The sequence below is a fragment of the Papio anubis genome, chromosome 12 (assembly GCF_008728515.1).
Source record: "Papio anubis isolate 15944 chromosome 12, Panubis1.0, whole genome shotgun sequence".
Taxonomy (NCBI): Eukaryota; Metazoa; Chordata; class Mammalia; order Primates; family Cercopithecidae; genus Papio; species Papio anubis.
This window is the reverse complement of record NC_044987.1, coordinates 120,387,181-120,402,738: the sequence shown is the minus strand read 5'-3', so window position 1 is coordinate 120,402,738 and position 15,558 is coordinate 120,387,181. Positions and strand designations below refer to the sequence as shown.

Sequence of the window (15,558 nt, the reverse complement as noted above, 5' to 3'; positions counted from 1 at the left end):
TGCAGGCGGGACTCATGTTGCCTGAGTAGTTAGGGAGAAGCCCACCTCCTCCTCATCTGTGGGCCTGGCTGCCAGCGGTGGTTGATGTTTCTCCCTAGGTGCTGTTTGAGACTTTCAACATACCTGCCCTGTATTTAGCTAACCAAGGAGTCCTTTCTCTGTACGCCTCTGGCCAGACCTCTGGTGAGTGGCCCTGTGGGAGCCCCCCACACCCTCCCCATCCCTCTGGCTGAGACGCTCACCACTGTGCACAGCCCACTCTCCCTGACCGGTAATGAAAAACAAAGACCCACACAGCTCGCGCTCTCCAGCCCCTTTCATCCCTCCTGGTTAAACGATTCACTCCCAGGTTTTAACAGTTTGCTCACTTTTTTTTCTTAATAGCTTTCTTGAGGTGTAATTGATATACAATAAACTGCACATGTTTAAAGTTTTTTTAATTTGCTAAGTTTTGACACATGGGTCCAGTCTTGAAGGCTTCAGAACCAGATAATGAACGTATCTGTCACTCCAATCCTTTCCCTGGCACCGCACACTCTGCCCCTCCAGTCTGTCCCCAGATAGCCACCAGCTGCCTTGGGGTTTGCATTTTTTAGAATTTTGTGTGAATGGACCGGGAGGGCGGCACTCTTTTTTGGGATTCTTTTTTTTTTTTTCCACGCAGCATAATTACTTGAAGATTTATCCTTGTGTGTGGGTTGAGAGTTCATGTCTTCCCATTGCTGGATAGTAGCCCATCATATGAATACATTGTACTTTATCCACTTGTGAATGAATGTTTGAGTAGTCAGTTTGGGGCTATTGTAAATAAAGCTGCTATGGGCTGGGCGCGGTGGCTCACGCCTATAATCCCAGCACTTCAGGAGGCCGAGGCAGATAGATCATGAGGTCAGGAGATCGAGACCATCCTGGCTAACACGGTGAAACCCCATCTCTACTAAAAATACAAAAAATTAGCCGGGCGTGGTGGCGGGCGCCTGTAGTCCCAGCTACTTGGGAGGCTGAGGCAGGAGAATGGCGTGAACCCAGGAGGCGGAGCTTGCAGTGAGCCGAGATCGCACCACTGCACTCCAGCCTGGGCAACAGAGCGAGACTCCGTCTCAGGAAAAAAAAAAAAAAAAAGCTGCTATTTGTGTACAGTACAAACACTGTACAAGTATTATTTGTCAATTAAAACAATAAAAGGAAAAAAATCCTGGTATAATTTTTCCTCTTTTACCTTTTGGAGCACTACTGTGAAACCTGCCTATGTGGTGTCATAAGAAAACTTGTGGGCTGCTGTCCAAAACAGCCAGTCCTTTTCTTCCTCCCTGGGCACTTCCCTTTGGGGGAAGAAAGCTGGCTCCTGAGAATCTTTGTCTTCTCCTCCATTAGCTCCCCTCTGCCTTCTCTCCCTGCAGATACAACAATTATAAGGGATGTCATTGGCCCTTCATTATGATGCCAGCATGTTCTCTTGTCTAGGCTTGACTGTTGAATCTGGAGAAGGAATGACACACTTTGTGCCCATCGCTGATGGCTGCCCTTTGCATCTGTCAACCTTCCAGCTGGACATAGCGGGCCAGGACCTAACCTTGCACCTCCTGCAACTGTTGAAAGACAATGGGCAATTATTGTTGGGCACAGGTAGGAAACTGCTATTCTTGGCTGGGTAAACTAGTCTCTGGGGGTGTAATAGCCTTCTTTGCTAGCTCATCCTATGGCCCTCAGTATGTAAAGCTAAGACTTCATGACCATCATTGAAGTTCTAAAAAACAACCTTATCTATATTTAGGGACATTTAGTGGATTGATGATGATGATAAGGGCAATGATAATGATGATAATGATTATGGTGGTGGTGATGATGGTGATAGTGATGGAGATGATGGTGATGCTGATGATGGTGATGGTGATGGTCATATGGTGATTGATGGTGATAATGGTGATGGTGGCGATGGTGATGATGGTGATGGTCATATAGTGATTGGTGGTGATGGCGATGATGATGGTGGTGATGATGGTGATGGTGACGATGACGGTGATGGTGATGATGACGGTGATAGTAATGGTACCAATGATTGTGATGATGGTGGTGGTAGTAATGATGGTGATGGTGATGATAGTTATGATTGACAGTTGTTATGATGATGGTGAGCTAAGCTTTATACAGAATTTATCCTGTGCAAAGCACTGGGCCAAGTAAACATTTTACATGCATTTTCTCATTGCTTCTCACTGTAACCCCATGAGAGGGAACAATTATTTCCATTACAAGAGGACAATGCAGCTGGGTACAATGTTTCATGTCCGTAATCCCAGCAATCTGGGAGGCTGGGGTGGGAGGACCACTTGAGTCTAGGAGTTTGCGATCAGCCTGGGCAACATGGCAAGACCCAGTCTCTACACAAAAATTAAAAAATTAGCAGGGTGTGGTGATAAGCAACCTGTAGTCCCAGCTACTTAGGAGGCTGAGGCAAGAGGACTACTTGAACCCGGAAGTTAGAGGTTATAGTGAGCTATGATGGCACTACTGCATGCCAGCCTGAGTAACAGAGTAAAGCAACACCTTGTCTCTTAAAAAAAAAAATAGGAAGAGGCTTAGGAAGGTTATTAGAAGATTTGCCCAACACTCCATAAATGATAAATGGCATAGCAGCTGGGATATGAACCCAAGGCTCCAGGCAAGGTGTCTGTCCCTCTCTGCACCAGTTCCTGGACTAGATTCCCAGCCTGTATAACCTGCATGACACCCACTCCCAGTGAGCCTACAATCCTGCATCTCAGGGTCTTCCTTGTGGACCAAGAGGTCTGTGTCAAAAGCGATACAAAGCATGGAACCCTAAAGAATAACAGCAGTTAGAGGGAAAGTGAGAAGGATTGCAGGGCAAAGTCATACCATGTTATTGACGCCTCACACTTGGTGAGCTCTTGGTGAGCATCGTTGCCTCTCGTCCTTCCAACAGTCCTGCGAGTGACCATTAATCCCATTCTTGCAGATAAGGAAAGGGAAGGTTTAAGAGGTTGATGAAGTTGCCTAAAGCCAGGCGTTGGGTCAATGGCAGAGATGGGATTCGAACCCAAATTTGCCTCACCAAAGCCCCAACTACATGAAGAAAGGAACAAATATTAGGAGAGTGCAGCATCCCAGGAGCTGAGGAAAGAGAAGGGAGTTATTAACAGCCTCAGCTGCTGAGGAAAAGAGGGCAGGAAAGAATCAAAGCGTGTCCTCAGGTTTTCAGACCTAGGAGTACAGAACAGACCCAGGCAAGAGCAGGTTAGGTGGAGTGAGTGAAGGTAGAAGGCAGATATCAGGGGGCTGAAGAGCAAGTGAGATTTCCAGGTGGGTGGTGCAGAGTTCCCCTGATCCAACTCAAAAGCAGTGATAGACAAAGCATAAAACCGTAACACAAGAAGACGCAGCTGTGTTTAAAACCTGTCGTCTGCCATCCAAAAAGAGAAGGAATGTATGTAAGCTTCCAGATATTTCTGGGTGCGGACTTTGTTCCACTGTGGGCAGTTCTCCAGAGAAGAGGGCAGCTGTGAGCAGGTGGCAACGGTGAGCAGGTGGCAGCTGGGGGATGGGGCACCAACAGCACCACTCATAGCAGTAGATAAGAAAGTTGGGTTTGGTTTTCCAGCTCCTCCCACCCTCTCCCAAACATACACCATATATAGAAGGATCTCAACTTCTCAAAAGCTGAAATTTCCTAACCCCTTTCATCTTAGTTCAAGACATACTTATTCTACACTTCCACAAACTCAGGCTCAATGCGCGGCACAAACAAGAGCACCTGAGGGGTGAGATGGAAATGGAAATGGCAGCTCCAGTGGTGCAGCCTCAACCTCACCAAAGGCGCTTCTGTGAACTCATCTCCTTTTCATGCCTTTTTCTGTTTGGCACTTTTCCTTTGTCCCACAGGGGATCGAGAGTACATCCGGGACGTGAAGGAGAAATGCTGCTATGTGGCTTTGGACTTTGACAAGGAAAAGAAAACCGATTCACCTTCCCACCATCGGAAATATCAGCTGCCTGACGGCCAAGAGATCACCGTTGGGCAGGAGAGCTTCTTCTGCCCCGAGGCGCTCTTCCAGACAAAACTCATAGGTGAATCCGCTAAATCCAGTGTCATTTAGAAATTAGCCTGGACATGAGCAAGTGAGCACCCTGTAAGAAAGAAGGGGCCAGGCGTGGTGGCTCACGCCTGTAATCCCAGCACTTTGGGAAGCTGATGTGGGTGGATCACCTGAGCTCAGGAGTTTGAAACAAGCCTGGCCAACATGGTGAAACCCCATCTCTACTGAAAATACAAAAATTAGCCAGGCAGGGTGGCCCATTGCCTGTAGTCCCAGCTACTCTGGAGGCTGAGGCAGGGGAATTGCTTGAACCTGGAGGTGGGGGTTGCAGTGGGCTGAGATCACACCGCTGCACTCCAGCCTGGGTGACAGAGTGAGACTCCATCTGAAAAAAGAAAGAAAGAAAAGAAAGAAGGGAGGGAGGAAGGGAGGGAGGGAGGGAGGGAGGGAGGGAGGAAGGAAGGAAGGAAGAAGGAAGGAAGGAAGGAAGGAAGGAAAGAAGGAAGGAACTAGGGCTGCCAGGAGGGAGTCTGGTTTGAGTAGCAAACAAGCACATTGTTTCAAAAGCTCCTCCAACTCCAGCTAACACTTAGTCTGCCTGTCGCTTCGCTGACCATCGCATGTGTTATATCCTTGAATCTACCCCCAAATCTGCCTCTGTAAAATTATCCCAATTTACAGAGAAGGAAACTCACCGAAGAGGCCTTCTCTTTAATAATGTACTGTTTGTATTCTGCCTACTTACAAAATAATCTGAAATATAAAAATCAAGACAATTTAAGACAGACATGTAATCACCCTGGATTTGGAGGGAGCTTTTTACAAATGTGGCTGATCTAGAGACTTTGAGTGAGCATGGAGCTGCCTAAATGCTCCGGCCAGTACATTTGTCCTGGTGGAACGGCAAAAACGATGGAGGGTGAAATCCCTACTGATGGGAAAGATGGAATCTCCAGGGTCGACATGGAAAAGCACGTGTTCCCCTGAGTCCAATTCTTCGTTACCTTCATAAAGGACAAAGGGGAATTAAAGGTGGGGAAGTAACCATTTCCCCGGGATGAGGACCCAGTGAGTACCTGGCACTTAGAATCCCCTGTAAGTTAGTTGGTTTGTCTCTGTGTTCCCCTGTTAGACTGTGCAGGGGATGGCGTGGTCACGTGCCCCACCAATGTGACGTGGAGAAGCAATTGAGATTCTTCACCCACCGTGGGGAGGTTCTCCCCGGGGTCTGGCTGGGTCCCTGTGAACGGGAGCACCACCCCAGAACGGTGAAGCTAGCAGGGCCTTCCTGCCGGGCCCCTCTTAAATGCCCCCTGAGATTAGTCTTTTTTCATGGGTCCAAGGTTATTCGGCAGCTTTTCCTCCCAGGCAAGGGACACGAGGCATGGACGGCACCACCTAGCCCTCCCAGGGGCTCACAATATTGAACAGAAAATATCAGGTTGGTGCACAAGTAATCGGTTACATTTGCACCAACCTAGTAATACAAGGCACACATCTCTTCAGGGCGGTTCCCATTATATTGGAGTTTATTCATGTGGCCAAATGATGAGCCAAGAAAGGAGGGATCCGTGTCATTTCTCAAAGGCTGCCAGAAGGAGGATGCTGCCTCGACAGGAATCTTTTTATACACTTGATACCAGAGCGTTACATATTAATAACTGTCAGTAACAGTTGAATATAAATTCTCCTGGAGGAGAGCGGAGAATTGCTATGTATTTCCTCAACCAGGAGCAGCTGAGTCCTGTCGTCTGGTCGGGTGGCTCCCTGCATTCCCTGGTGGGAGTCCAGCTAAGCTAAGGTTTGCCTGCCACACTGGGAGCTAACTAAGGCTCAGGGAGGTTTCCAGCACCCAAGGCCTTCCGCTGGGAGGCAGGGGCCCAGGTGCGCAGCTGCCGAGCCTCTGGCTTCCAACATTCTTTCCCCCTCTGCCTGTCCTGACAGGGAGAGACACCCCTGGCATCCACACGATGGCCATCCAGAGCATCACTTCCTGCAGCCCCGACCTCCAGAATGTCCTCTTCGGCCACATGCTGCTGTCGGGAGGGACGGGCTCCTGCCCCGGCTTGAGATTCCGGATGCAGAGAGAAATATCTGAGCTGGTGTCCCCTACAGTTCATGTGAAGGTGAGGCTTCCCCAACCCATCCCCTCTGGGAGCGCCTCCAATTCATTCCACAGATGTATCTGGAGTGCCTCAGATATGCTGGGCATGGCTCCTGGCACCTGGGAAGTCCTTGGAGCTTTCACTCTAGTTGGCGGAGGTGGGCGAGGCAGTAAACGTCGTGAATAAACATGAAGGGGACATGAGTGGCATGTCAGGAAAATGCAGCAAAGGACGGGGTGGGAGGGAGTGCGGGCAGGGCCGGGGGTGCTGAATACAGGGTGGGCCAGAGTGGGCCTCCTTAAGAAGGGGACACTGGGTAAGCACTTGAGGTAAGGGTGAGCCATGTGGGTATCTGGGGAACAGCGTTCAGCCAGGGGGGAACAGTCCATGCAGCAGCTCAGAGGCTTGCTTCCTGGAGGAAGGGCAAAGAAGGGTTGGCCGGGGCCGAGTGAGCAAAGGCAATGGGAAAGCGAGGTCAGAGATGCCACAGAAGGACATCCACTCCAAGAGGGGCTGCAAACCCCCTGGCGGGTTCAGCCGAGGAGAGACATTGTCCAAATAGGCTCTGGAGAACTGATCAGGCTCCTGTGCAGAGAGCAGACGTCACAGGGACACAAGGTGTGGACAATCAGGACATTAGGACTGTTGGGATGTCGGGACTATCAGGACATTGAGACTGTTGGAATGTTGGGACTGCCAGGATTTGGGGACTGCTGAGACGTCAGGACTGTCAGGATGTCGGGACTGTTGGGATGTTGGGACTATTGGAATGTTGGGACTGTTGGGATGTCGGGACTGTTGGGATGTCGGATGTCAGGACTGTTGTGATGTCGGGACTGTTGGGATGTTGGGACTGTTGGGATGTCGGGACTGTTGGGATGTTGGGACTATTGGAATGTTGGGACTGTTGGGATGTTGGGACTGTTGGGATGTCGGGACTGTTGGAATGTCGGGACTGTTGTGATGTCGGGACTGTTGGGATGTTGGGACTGTTGGGATGTTGGGACTATTGGAATGTTGGGACTATTGGAATGTTGGGACTGTTGGGATGTTGGGACTGTTGGAATGTTGGGACTATTGGAATGTTGGGACTGTTGGGATGTTGGGAATGTTGGGATGTTGGGACTGTCAGGATGTTGGGAATGTTGGGATGTGGGACTGTCAGGATGTCGGGACTGCAGGGATGTGGGACACACCTGGCCTGGCTGGGGCAGGAGGGGCAAGGTCACTCAGTCACTTCCAGCTGGGCTCAGCAGCTGCCCCATGAATGCAGCCTCCTTTGGTTAAATGAAAGCACTCTTCCCCCGTGGGTGCCCCACCCAGGGTTGTCCCCAGTGGACACTTTCTCTGGCTTCCTTTGTGTCTGCGTCTGGCCTCACAGCCTCTGCTGTGGGGTCTCTGGGAGCTGTCACTGCAAGGCGTCCCTATCGAGCTGGCCCTGAATCCTTCCCATATCACCAGCTGGCCCTGGAGCTGGCTGCAAATCCCACTGGCCAACCATAGGGAACTCTGTGATGGGGTCTCCTGCAGGTGCACAAGAGACTTTCACCAGAGCGATACCCCCACCCAACTCGCGCCTGCCATCAGGGTTCATGGCCACCCTTTGTATGCTCTGTGGGGGTGGGGCAGGGGCGGGATCTTTCAGACACCAGGGTGGGCAGGGGCGTGAGTGGCCATCTCAACACTTCTTGTCCTCCCTAGACCTATCTTTCTGCCTTTGTCCCCTCTGCTGCAGCCGCCAGCTTTGAAACAGGACACTGCAAGGTGACTTCCTCCAGAGTCTGCAGGCAGGAGGCATGGACTTACTCCCTTTTGCCCACAGTCCCCCAAACTTTTCTGGAGGATTCTATCACCCTATCACCCATTGCCCTCACCCCCAACCCTAGGGGCCTCAGGTCTGGTTGCAGGCAGATGCACTGAGAGGGAAGGGTCTGGCATGTGTCCTCAGCATCTTTGGCTGCCTCTGAGGTGTTCCCTGCACCCTTCCTGTCCTTGCTCTGTAGACCAAGGTGAGATTTGAAAGAGAATGCACAGCAGTGATGCCTGTCCCAGGTGGTCCCTATCCTTCCTCCGTAGCAACAGAGAAGCATCAGGAATTACAAATGCATCAGCCAGGATTACACAAAAATATCTTCCCACTGCCTTGTCACTTCCCAAGTCTTCAGCCCTCTTCCTATAGGCCATAAACATTCATGGGATGCTGTAAAACTGTTATTGGTTTCCTTCCTCCCTAAGTCTGCAGCTCTCGTTAGACCATCTTATGTTAGATCATAGGCATTTACATTCTGTTAAAACCATCACCCCTCCCACCTTCTCACTCCAAAGCCGTAGGCTCTCACTTCATAGCCTCTTTCTGGTCTCCCTCCTCTCAGCTTTCTGGACCACTCCAGGCTCGTGTGTAATTAACTTTGACTGAATCAGAACAGAAGGCTACTGCTTAGCCCAGCATGGAAAACACATTAAAATTGAATGTCATACTTTTGTAACTTTCTTTTTTTCTCTTTCCTTTTTTTTTTTTTTTTTTTTTTAAATAAGACAAGGTCTCACTGTCACCCAGGTTGGAGTACAGTGGTATGGTCACGGCTCACTGCAGGCTCAGGTGACCTCCCACTCAGCCTCCCAAGTTGCTGGGACTACAGGCATGTGCCTCCACGCCCGGCTCTTTTTTTTGGTTCAGGTCTTGGACTCCGGGCTCAAGTGATCCACTTACCTCATCCTCCCACAGTGCTGTTATTGTAAGTGTGAGCCACCACGCCTGGCATACATTTATAGGTTTCTTGACCACATTTGCAAAGGGGATCTTTGGGCCATCTCTGTCCTGCCAGCAGGTGGCTGGGCTGCATTTGGTCCAAGCCCTTTCATCTTTCTGAGTCCTCAAGGTGTCCTCCACAGCCTCCTCCCGCCCAAAACTCTCCATGAAGCTTGATGATGACATTGCCCATTTCCCATTACTTGGCTGTGATTTAGCTCTTCTCTGCCTAATTTCTCTCCTGTCTGAGCCATCTCTGAAAGAGGTACCGTGGTAGCTTCTCCTGTAATCATCCATAAAGCTCCTCACATTGTTGCCTAAAGAAAATGCTCTCCCTGAAATGAGCTCATCATCCTCCTTGAGAGAACAGCTAGTTTCCATGGGGCCAACTTTTCAAATAATTGTTTCTCCCAGCAACCTAAATCTGCTGTCATGAATGTTCTTAGGCTAAAACTCTGCCCAGTATTTCCCCTCATTTCTTCAGAATGTTGTCATACCCTTAGATCCATTTCTAGATGTGGATTTCGGAGTCAGAATCATGCACAACTCGAGGTTTTTTGAATGGATGACCCAATTGCCCACAGAAACACTGAGCCTCCCATCTGTCCCGGCGAGGGCTGAGCCAGCTCTGGACCACGTCCACGCCAGCACAGGGTCCTTTGTTCTCAAAACCCCTGGGCACCTGGGCAGATGGAGAAGAAATGTTTGTTGTTCTTTTCTCTGTTTTTTTTTTTTTTTTTTAATTTTTTAAAACATATTTCTCGTAATTGTTCAATCCAATCCTTTGGCCATCTTCTGTTAGTGATTTGCTATCTTCTTCTTTTCTTTTCTTTTTATTTATTTATTTTTTTGAGACAGAGTCTCACTCTGCCTCCCAGGCTGGAGTACAGTGGTGCAATCTCGGCTCACTGCAACACTTCCCAGTTCAAGCGATTCTCCCTGCTTCAGCCTCCCGAGTTGCAGGGATTATAGGCACCCACCACCACGCCCAGCTAATCTTTGTATTTTTGGTAGAGATGGAGTTTCGCCATGTGGGCCAGGCTGGTCTAGAACTCCTGACCTCAGGTGATCCACCTGCCTCAGCCTCCCAAAGTGTTGGGATTATAGGCATGAGCCACTGATCGATTTACTTTCTTCTTAACACACACACCATCCCAGTCTCCGTTTGGTTTTGTGTGTTTGTTTAGATAAGACACAGATGAGGTCACCAACTGATCAAGGTGACATCCCCTCCGTGGCATCCGTGGAAGAGGCTCCTGGGTACCTGGCGTCAGCCCTTTCTCTGCCTGATGCCCTGATCCTAACCATGCTTTTTTTTTTTTTTTTTTTTCCCCCTCCTGACTCTTCCTTTTTATTTTTATTTTTTTAGCTATGATAAATCTTTTCTTAACCAATGCCAGCAAGTGGTTTCCAAGCCAAGGGCCGTTCTGTGGTGCGACAGAGCCAGGAGACACTGGGCAGCTGAGTCGGGGAACCCCTCTTCCCTCCCTCTCACCGACGCCTTGGGTTTCCCAAATCTCCGTTCAGCGCTTCCTGACTGCAGATCCCCGCAGCGAGGCATTTGCTCCCTGTGTCTTAGAATCCTAAGCATGTCCTGTTATTATCTACCTAAGTGACTTAAGGAAAGTTACTGAATGTGTGAAAATGACAAGTGTCTGACCTGGAGCAAGTGACCTTAACCTTCCTAAGCCCCAGGGCCCTCTTTTTAGTTATTATTTATTTATTTATTTATTTATTTATTTATTTATTTATTTTGAGATGGAGTTTCACTCTTGTCACCCAGGCTGGAGTGCAATGGTGCCATCTCGGCTCACTGCAACCTCCACCTCCAGGCTCAAGGCATTCTCCTGCCTCAGCCTCCCAAGTAGCTGGGACTACAAGCACGCACCACCATGCCTGGCTAATTTTTTGTATTTTTAGTAGAGACGGGGTTTCACCATGTTGGCCAGGGTGGTCTCAAACTCCCGACCTCAGGTGATCTGCCCGCCTCAGCTTCCCAAAGTGCTGGGATTACAGGCGTGAGCCACCATGCCTGGCCTTTATTTTCATTTTTTGAGACAGGTTCTTACTCTGTTGCCCAGGCTGGAGTACAGTGGCACAATCACAGTTCACTGTAGCCTTGACCTCCCAGGATCAAGCAATCCTCCAGCCTCAGCCTCTCAAGAAGCTGGGTCCACGGGTGCACACCACCATGCCTAGCCCCCTGCATCAGGCAGAGAAAGGGCCAACACCAGGCACCCGGGAGCCTCTTCCACTGAAGGGCTGTCACCTGGATCAGTGACAAATGGCTGTAGAGACCTTCACTTCCTCCCAGCCCAGAGGTGACCTGACTGGGTATAAGAAACATTACTCTCTCTCCTAAAACAGAAATGGAAAGAAATATACGCTTTATAGGTGTTGCCATGAAAAGAGGAGCCTAGCAAGAGTGAGAGGAAGTCTTGAAAGCTCCCCATCGCAATCTAGAAGGAATTTCTCTAGGGGGTTCGATGACTGGTGATGGGTTGATTTTGCTTATCTGTATTTTCCAATTTTTTTCTACAAAATACCTATGCCTTAGGCACCGTCATTCTATATGGACAAAATGTGTTACATGTTTTAAAATGCCAAGGGCACGAGTCCTCTGTGCTCTTATTCATTTTATCTAATAGTTTAAAGCTACAGGCCGGGCATGGTGGCTCACACCTGTAATCTCAGCATTTTGGGAGGCCGAGGCAGGAGGATCACTTGAGGCCATGAATTTGAGGCCAGCATGGGCAACATAGCAAGACCTCATCTCTACAAAAAAAAAATTAAAATATTAGCCAGACATGTTACTGTGCACCTGTGGACCCAGCTACTTGGGAGGCTGAGGCTGGAAGATTGCTTGATCCTGGGAGGTCAAGGTTGCAGTGAACTGTGATTGTGCTACTGTACTCCAACCTGGGCAACAAGTGAGACCCTGTCTCAAATAAAAATAAAAAATAAAGCTACAGGAAGTAGGCATGGAGCGTTCGATATCCTTAATGGCAAATCATAGATTGTATTTGCCAGGAGAGAGAGACGACTGTCCATGAAGTTCTCTCAGGGGCGGACGTTTTGTGTCCCCACTTTAGAGTAACATTTTGATTTTGCTTTCTTCTCTTTTCTCCTGCCCTCTCCCTACCTCCCCTTCCCTCCTCTGCCCTCCACTCTCCTCTGCCTCCTTAACCCCATCCAGGTGGCCACCTGTCCATATTCCGTCTATGGAGCTTGGGTAGGTGGCTCCATCTTGTGCTCACTCTCCACGTTCAAGGACATGTGGGTCACCGGCAAGGAGTACAAGGAGATGGGCTCTTCCATCGTCAGTAGAAAAAGCTTCTGATATATGGCTTTCAGGTGCCTTCGACACCAACTGCAGGATGAGCCTTGTTGTGGCTGAATTGATCCGAGCTCAGAACCAGCTCAAGGGCAAAGGCACTTCCTCCCCCAGACTTCAATAAAGAATGTCAATAAAGGATGGACTCTGTCTTTTTGTCTAGGCTGGGCTGGCAGCAGCACAGGACACTCACTAGGCAGTGTCACAGGACACCAGCTGCATGAATGCAGAGTAGTTGAGGTGAGGGAAATCCTGGCTCTTCCTGTGTATCAGTCAGGATGGTGACACTGTGCTGCAGTAACAAGCATCCCCCAAATCTCAGTGCCATGAAACAAAAGTCAGTATCTCACTCATGCATGTCCACTGAAGGTCAACAGGGGCTGCCTCCTACATCATCCTCACTCAGAATCCAGTGACAGAGCAGAGCATCAGAGACATTGTCATTCATTGTGGATGAGCAGAAGAGTGTGCTGCTGGGTCTTACATTGGCAACTAAATCCATCAATTCAGAAAAATCACGGGGTACACAGTCATGATTAATTAACCACAACAAGTCACATGGCCCTACCCAACCACAAGAGGCAGGAAGTGTCATCCTACCAGACCTGATGTACCCACATGAGCAGAACAGCATGGATGCTCTTGCCTCGTGAAGGCACGATTGGGGCAGTACCCATAGCACTCACCATGCAAGGGACATTACATCCACTGATGAACTTAATCCTCATGGCGTTGCTGTGAGGTTGGTTTCATTAAAGTTGATTTCATGAAGCAGAAACTGGTGCTAAGAGGTGAATTAACTAGATCAAGATTATTTAGGTAGTAACAGGCAGTTTAAATCAGCAAATAGCATCTAGTAAGAGCATCAGGGGAGAACAGAGAGAACTAAGGAGAGGAAGAAACCAACCAAACAAATAGAAGACATATGTTTTCAGTGTAGAGGGGCCATGGAGGGCTGCACAGACCCAAGGAAGGGTCCTGAATGCAGACACTAGTGGAATTTCAGAATATCAAAAATAATGACATTTAGAGGCTTTGAGAAAAATAAACAAATGCAGGTTAACTTAAAGTAAGGTGACTGGAAAAAAACCCAGGTTACCCAGTTAAATTTTGAATTTCAGAAATGTAACAAATTTTTAGTATAAGCACGTCCCAAATGTTGTGTATTATCTCTACTTGCTAAATCTGGTACCACCATCACAAGGGAAAGTGACTCCAGTTATTATTATCAGAGTTCTTGACTGTAAATTGTTGTAGAAGATAAGAGAAGAAAACCATCAAGTGAAGAGGAAGGATTATTTTGAACCTAACGTCTCATACCTTTTCCAATAGGTGGAAATGATAAAAAGTAACGTGGGGACAGGCAAATACTCTGAAAATTTACCACCTATATGCTCTCTCTAAAAACAGAATCAAAGATTATCTACAAGATGGATAAACCAATAAACCAAGAAAAAGAAACAGTGGTGAGTTAAGAAAGCAGACCAAACTTAGAGTTAAATCTAAATAATTATTATTATAGATTTTAAAAAAATTAATAACAGTATGGAACAAAAATCTAAGATCTCAAAATGAGGGGTGAGGTGATAGAGGAGGGAATGAGGCAGAAAGTGAAATTGTGGAAAATATGTGTGTTACATGGGTGTTCATTAACTCTGGAGATTGATAGGAGAGATTAAATTTAGGCATGTATGTTTCTAATTTGAGAACAGCAGGAGACTGCACACACAGACCTAGTCCACATCTTCCAGGTTCATTTACTGTCCTCAGCATGTATTGTTGGCCTGTACAGTCCTCCCCCAACCCTCTACCTGGCCCAGGTGATTTGAGTAGGCGAAAGATACAATTCTGGCAGCTCTGGCTGTATTTAAAAGTAACATTTTAATCAATGGGTTGTCATTTCAGACGTCAAACATTGGGATTGTTTTCCTTCCGTTATCAGATAGTTCTAACTTTTTTCTGGCCTGAGAACAAGGATTTTTATTCCAATACATTTGGAAAAGTTGGTTGCTTGCCATTGTCTTTACATTGGCAACATGGTATGATGCAGCCAGCAAGCAGAGGCACCCATGGATCTGCAGGCTGAAACCCATGTAGACATGCAGCTTCTGGAGGTATAGTCTCACCCTGGGTGGGCATTGGTCCATTGGTCCATTCTCACACTGCTATTAAGAACTTCCCTGAGACTGGGTAATTTATAACAGAAAGAGGTTTAATTGAATCATAGTTCCACATGTCTGGGGAGGCCTCAGGAAACTTATAATCATGACAGAAGGACAACCAGGCACCTTCTTCACAAGGTGGCAGGAGAGAGAGCGTGTGAAGGCGGAATGGTCAAACACTTACAGAATCATCAGATCTCATGAGAACTCATTCACTATCATGAGAACAGCATGGGGGAAACCACCCCCATGATCCAATCACCTTTTTCCCTTGACACTTTGGGGATTACAGGTACCTCCTTCAACACATGGGAATTACAATTCAAGATGAGATTTGGGTGGGGACACAGAGCCAATCTGTATCAGGGTGGCAGTAGTCAAATATGTAAATCAGGATTATTTTAAGGTAGTAAACCTCTAATGCTTTCATTACTGTCTTAGTCTGTTTGTGTGGCTATAAAGGAATACCTGAGACTGGGTAATTTATAAGGAAAAGAGGTTTATTTGGCTTACAGTTCTGCAGGCTGTACAAGAAGCATGACACCAGCATCTGCTGCTGGGGAGGGCCTCGGGAAGCTCCTACTTATGGAAGAAGGTGAAGGAGAGCCAGTGTGTGCCGAGATCCCATGGAGAGAGGGGGCAATGTGCAGTGGAGGCGTCAGGCTCTTTTGAACAGCCAGCTCCAGCAGGAATTTAATAGAGTGAGAACTCACTCATTACCACAAGGATGGCATCAAACCATTCATAAGGGATCCATCCCCAGGATGCAAATACCTCCCATCAGACCACACCTCCAACATTGGGATCAGATTTCAACATGAGGTATGACAAACATCCAAACTATAGCAATTACTTATAAGCGGGCATTGAAATTTAAATTAGAGGAGCCTAATCTAAAGAGTTAATATTCTGAGTTTTGTCCTACATGCATTGAACTTTAAGTAATTTTTTAAGAATAACTTAAGGAGGCCAGGCATGGTGGCTCATGCCTGTAATCCCAGCACTATGGGAGGCTAAGGCAGGAGGATTGCTTGAGCCCAGGAATTTGAGACTAGCCTGGGAAACACAGTGAGGGCCCATCTGTACAAAAAAAATTAAAATTAGCTGAGTGTGGTGGTGCACACCTATAATCCCAGCTACTCTGAAGGTTGAG

At 47.9% G+C, this 15,558-nt stretch overlaps 1 protein-coding gene across 3 annotated transcripts in view; it reads left to right on the top strand.

Moving 5' to 3' along the window:
- Nucleotides 1–12,382, top strand: part of LOC103877386 (actin-85C-like) — a 39,874-nt gene extending 27,492 nt beyond the window's left edge. For all 3 annotated transcript variants that reach the window (XM_021925426.2, XM_021925427.2, XM_021925428.2), the window contains 5 exons: nt 99–183; nt 1,465–1,626; nt 3,901–4,086; nt 6,000–6,181; nt 12,106–12,382. In XM_021925426.2, coding sequence (XP_021781118.2) covers nt 99–183; nt 1,465–1,626; nt 3,901–4,086; nt 6,000–6,181; nt 12,106–12,249 — 759 coding nt within the window. In that variant the 3' untranslated portion in view covers nt 12,250–12,382. The remainder of the gene's footprint in view (nt 1–98; nt 184–1,464; nt 1,627–3,900; nt 4,087–5,999; nt 6,182–12,105) is intronic.
- The last annotated feature ends 3,176 nt before the right edge of the window (nt 12,383–15,558 follow it).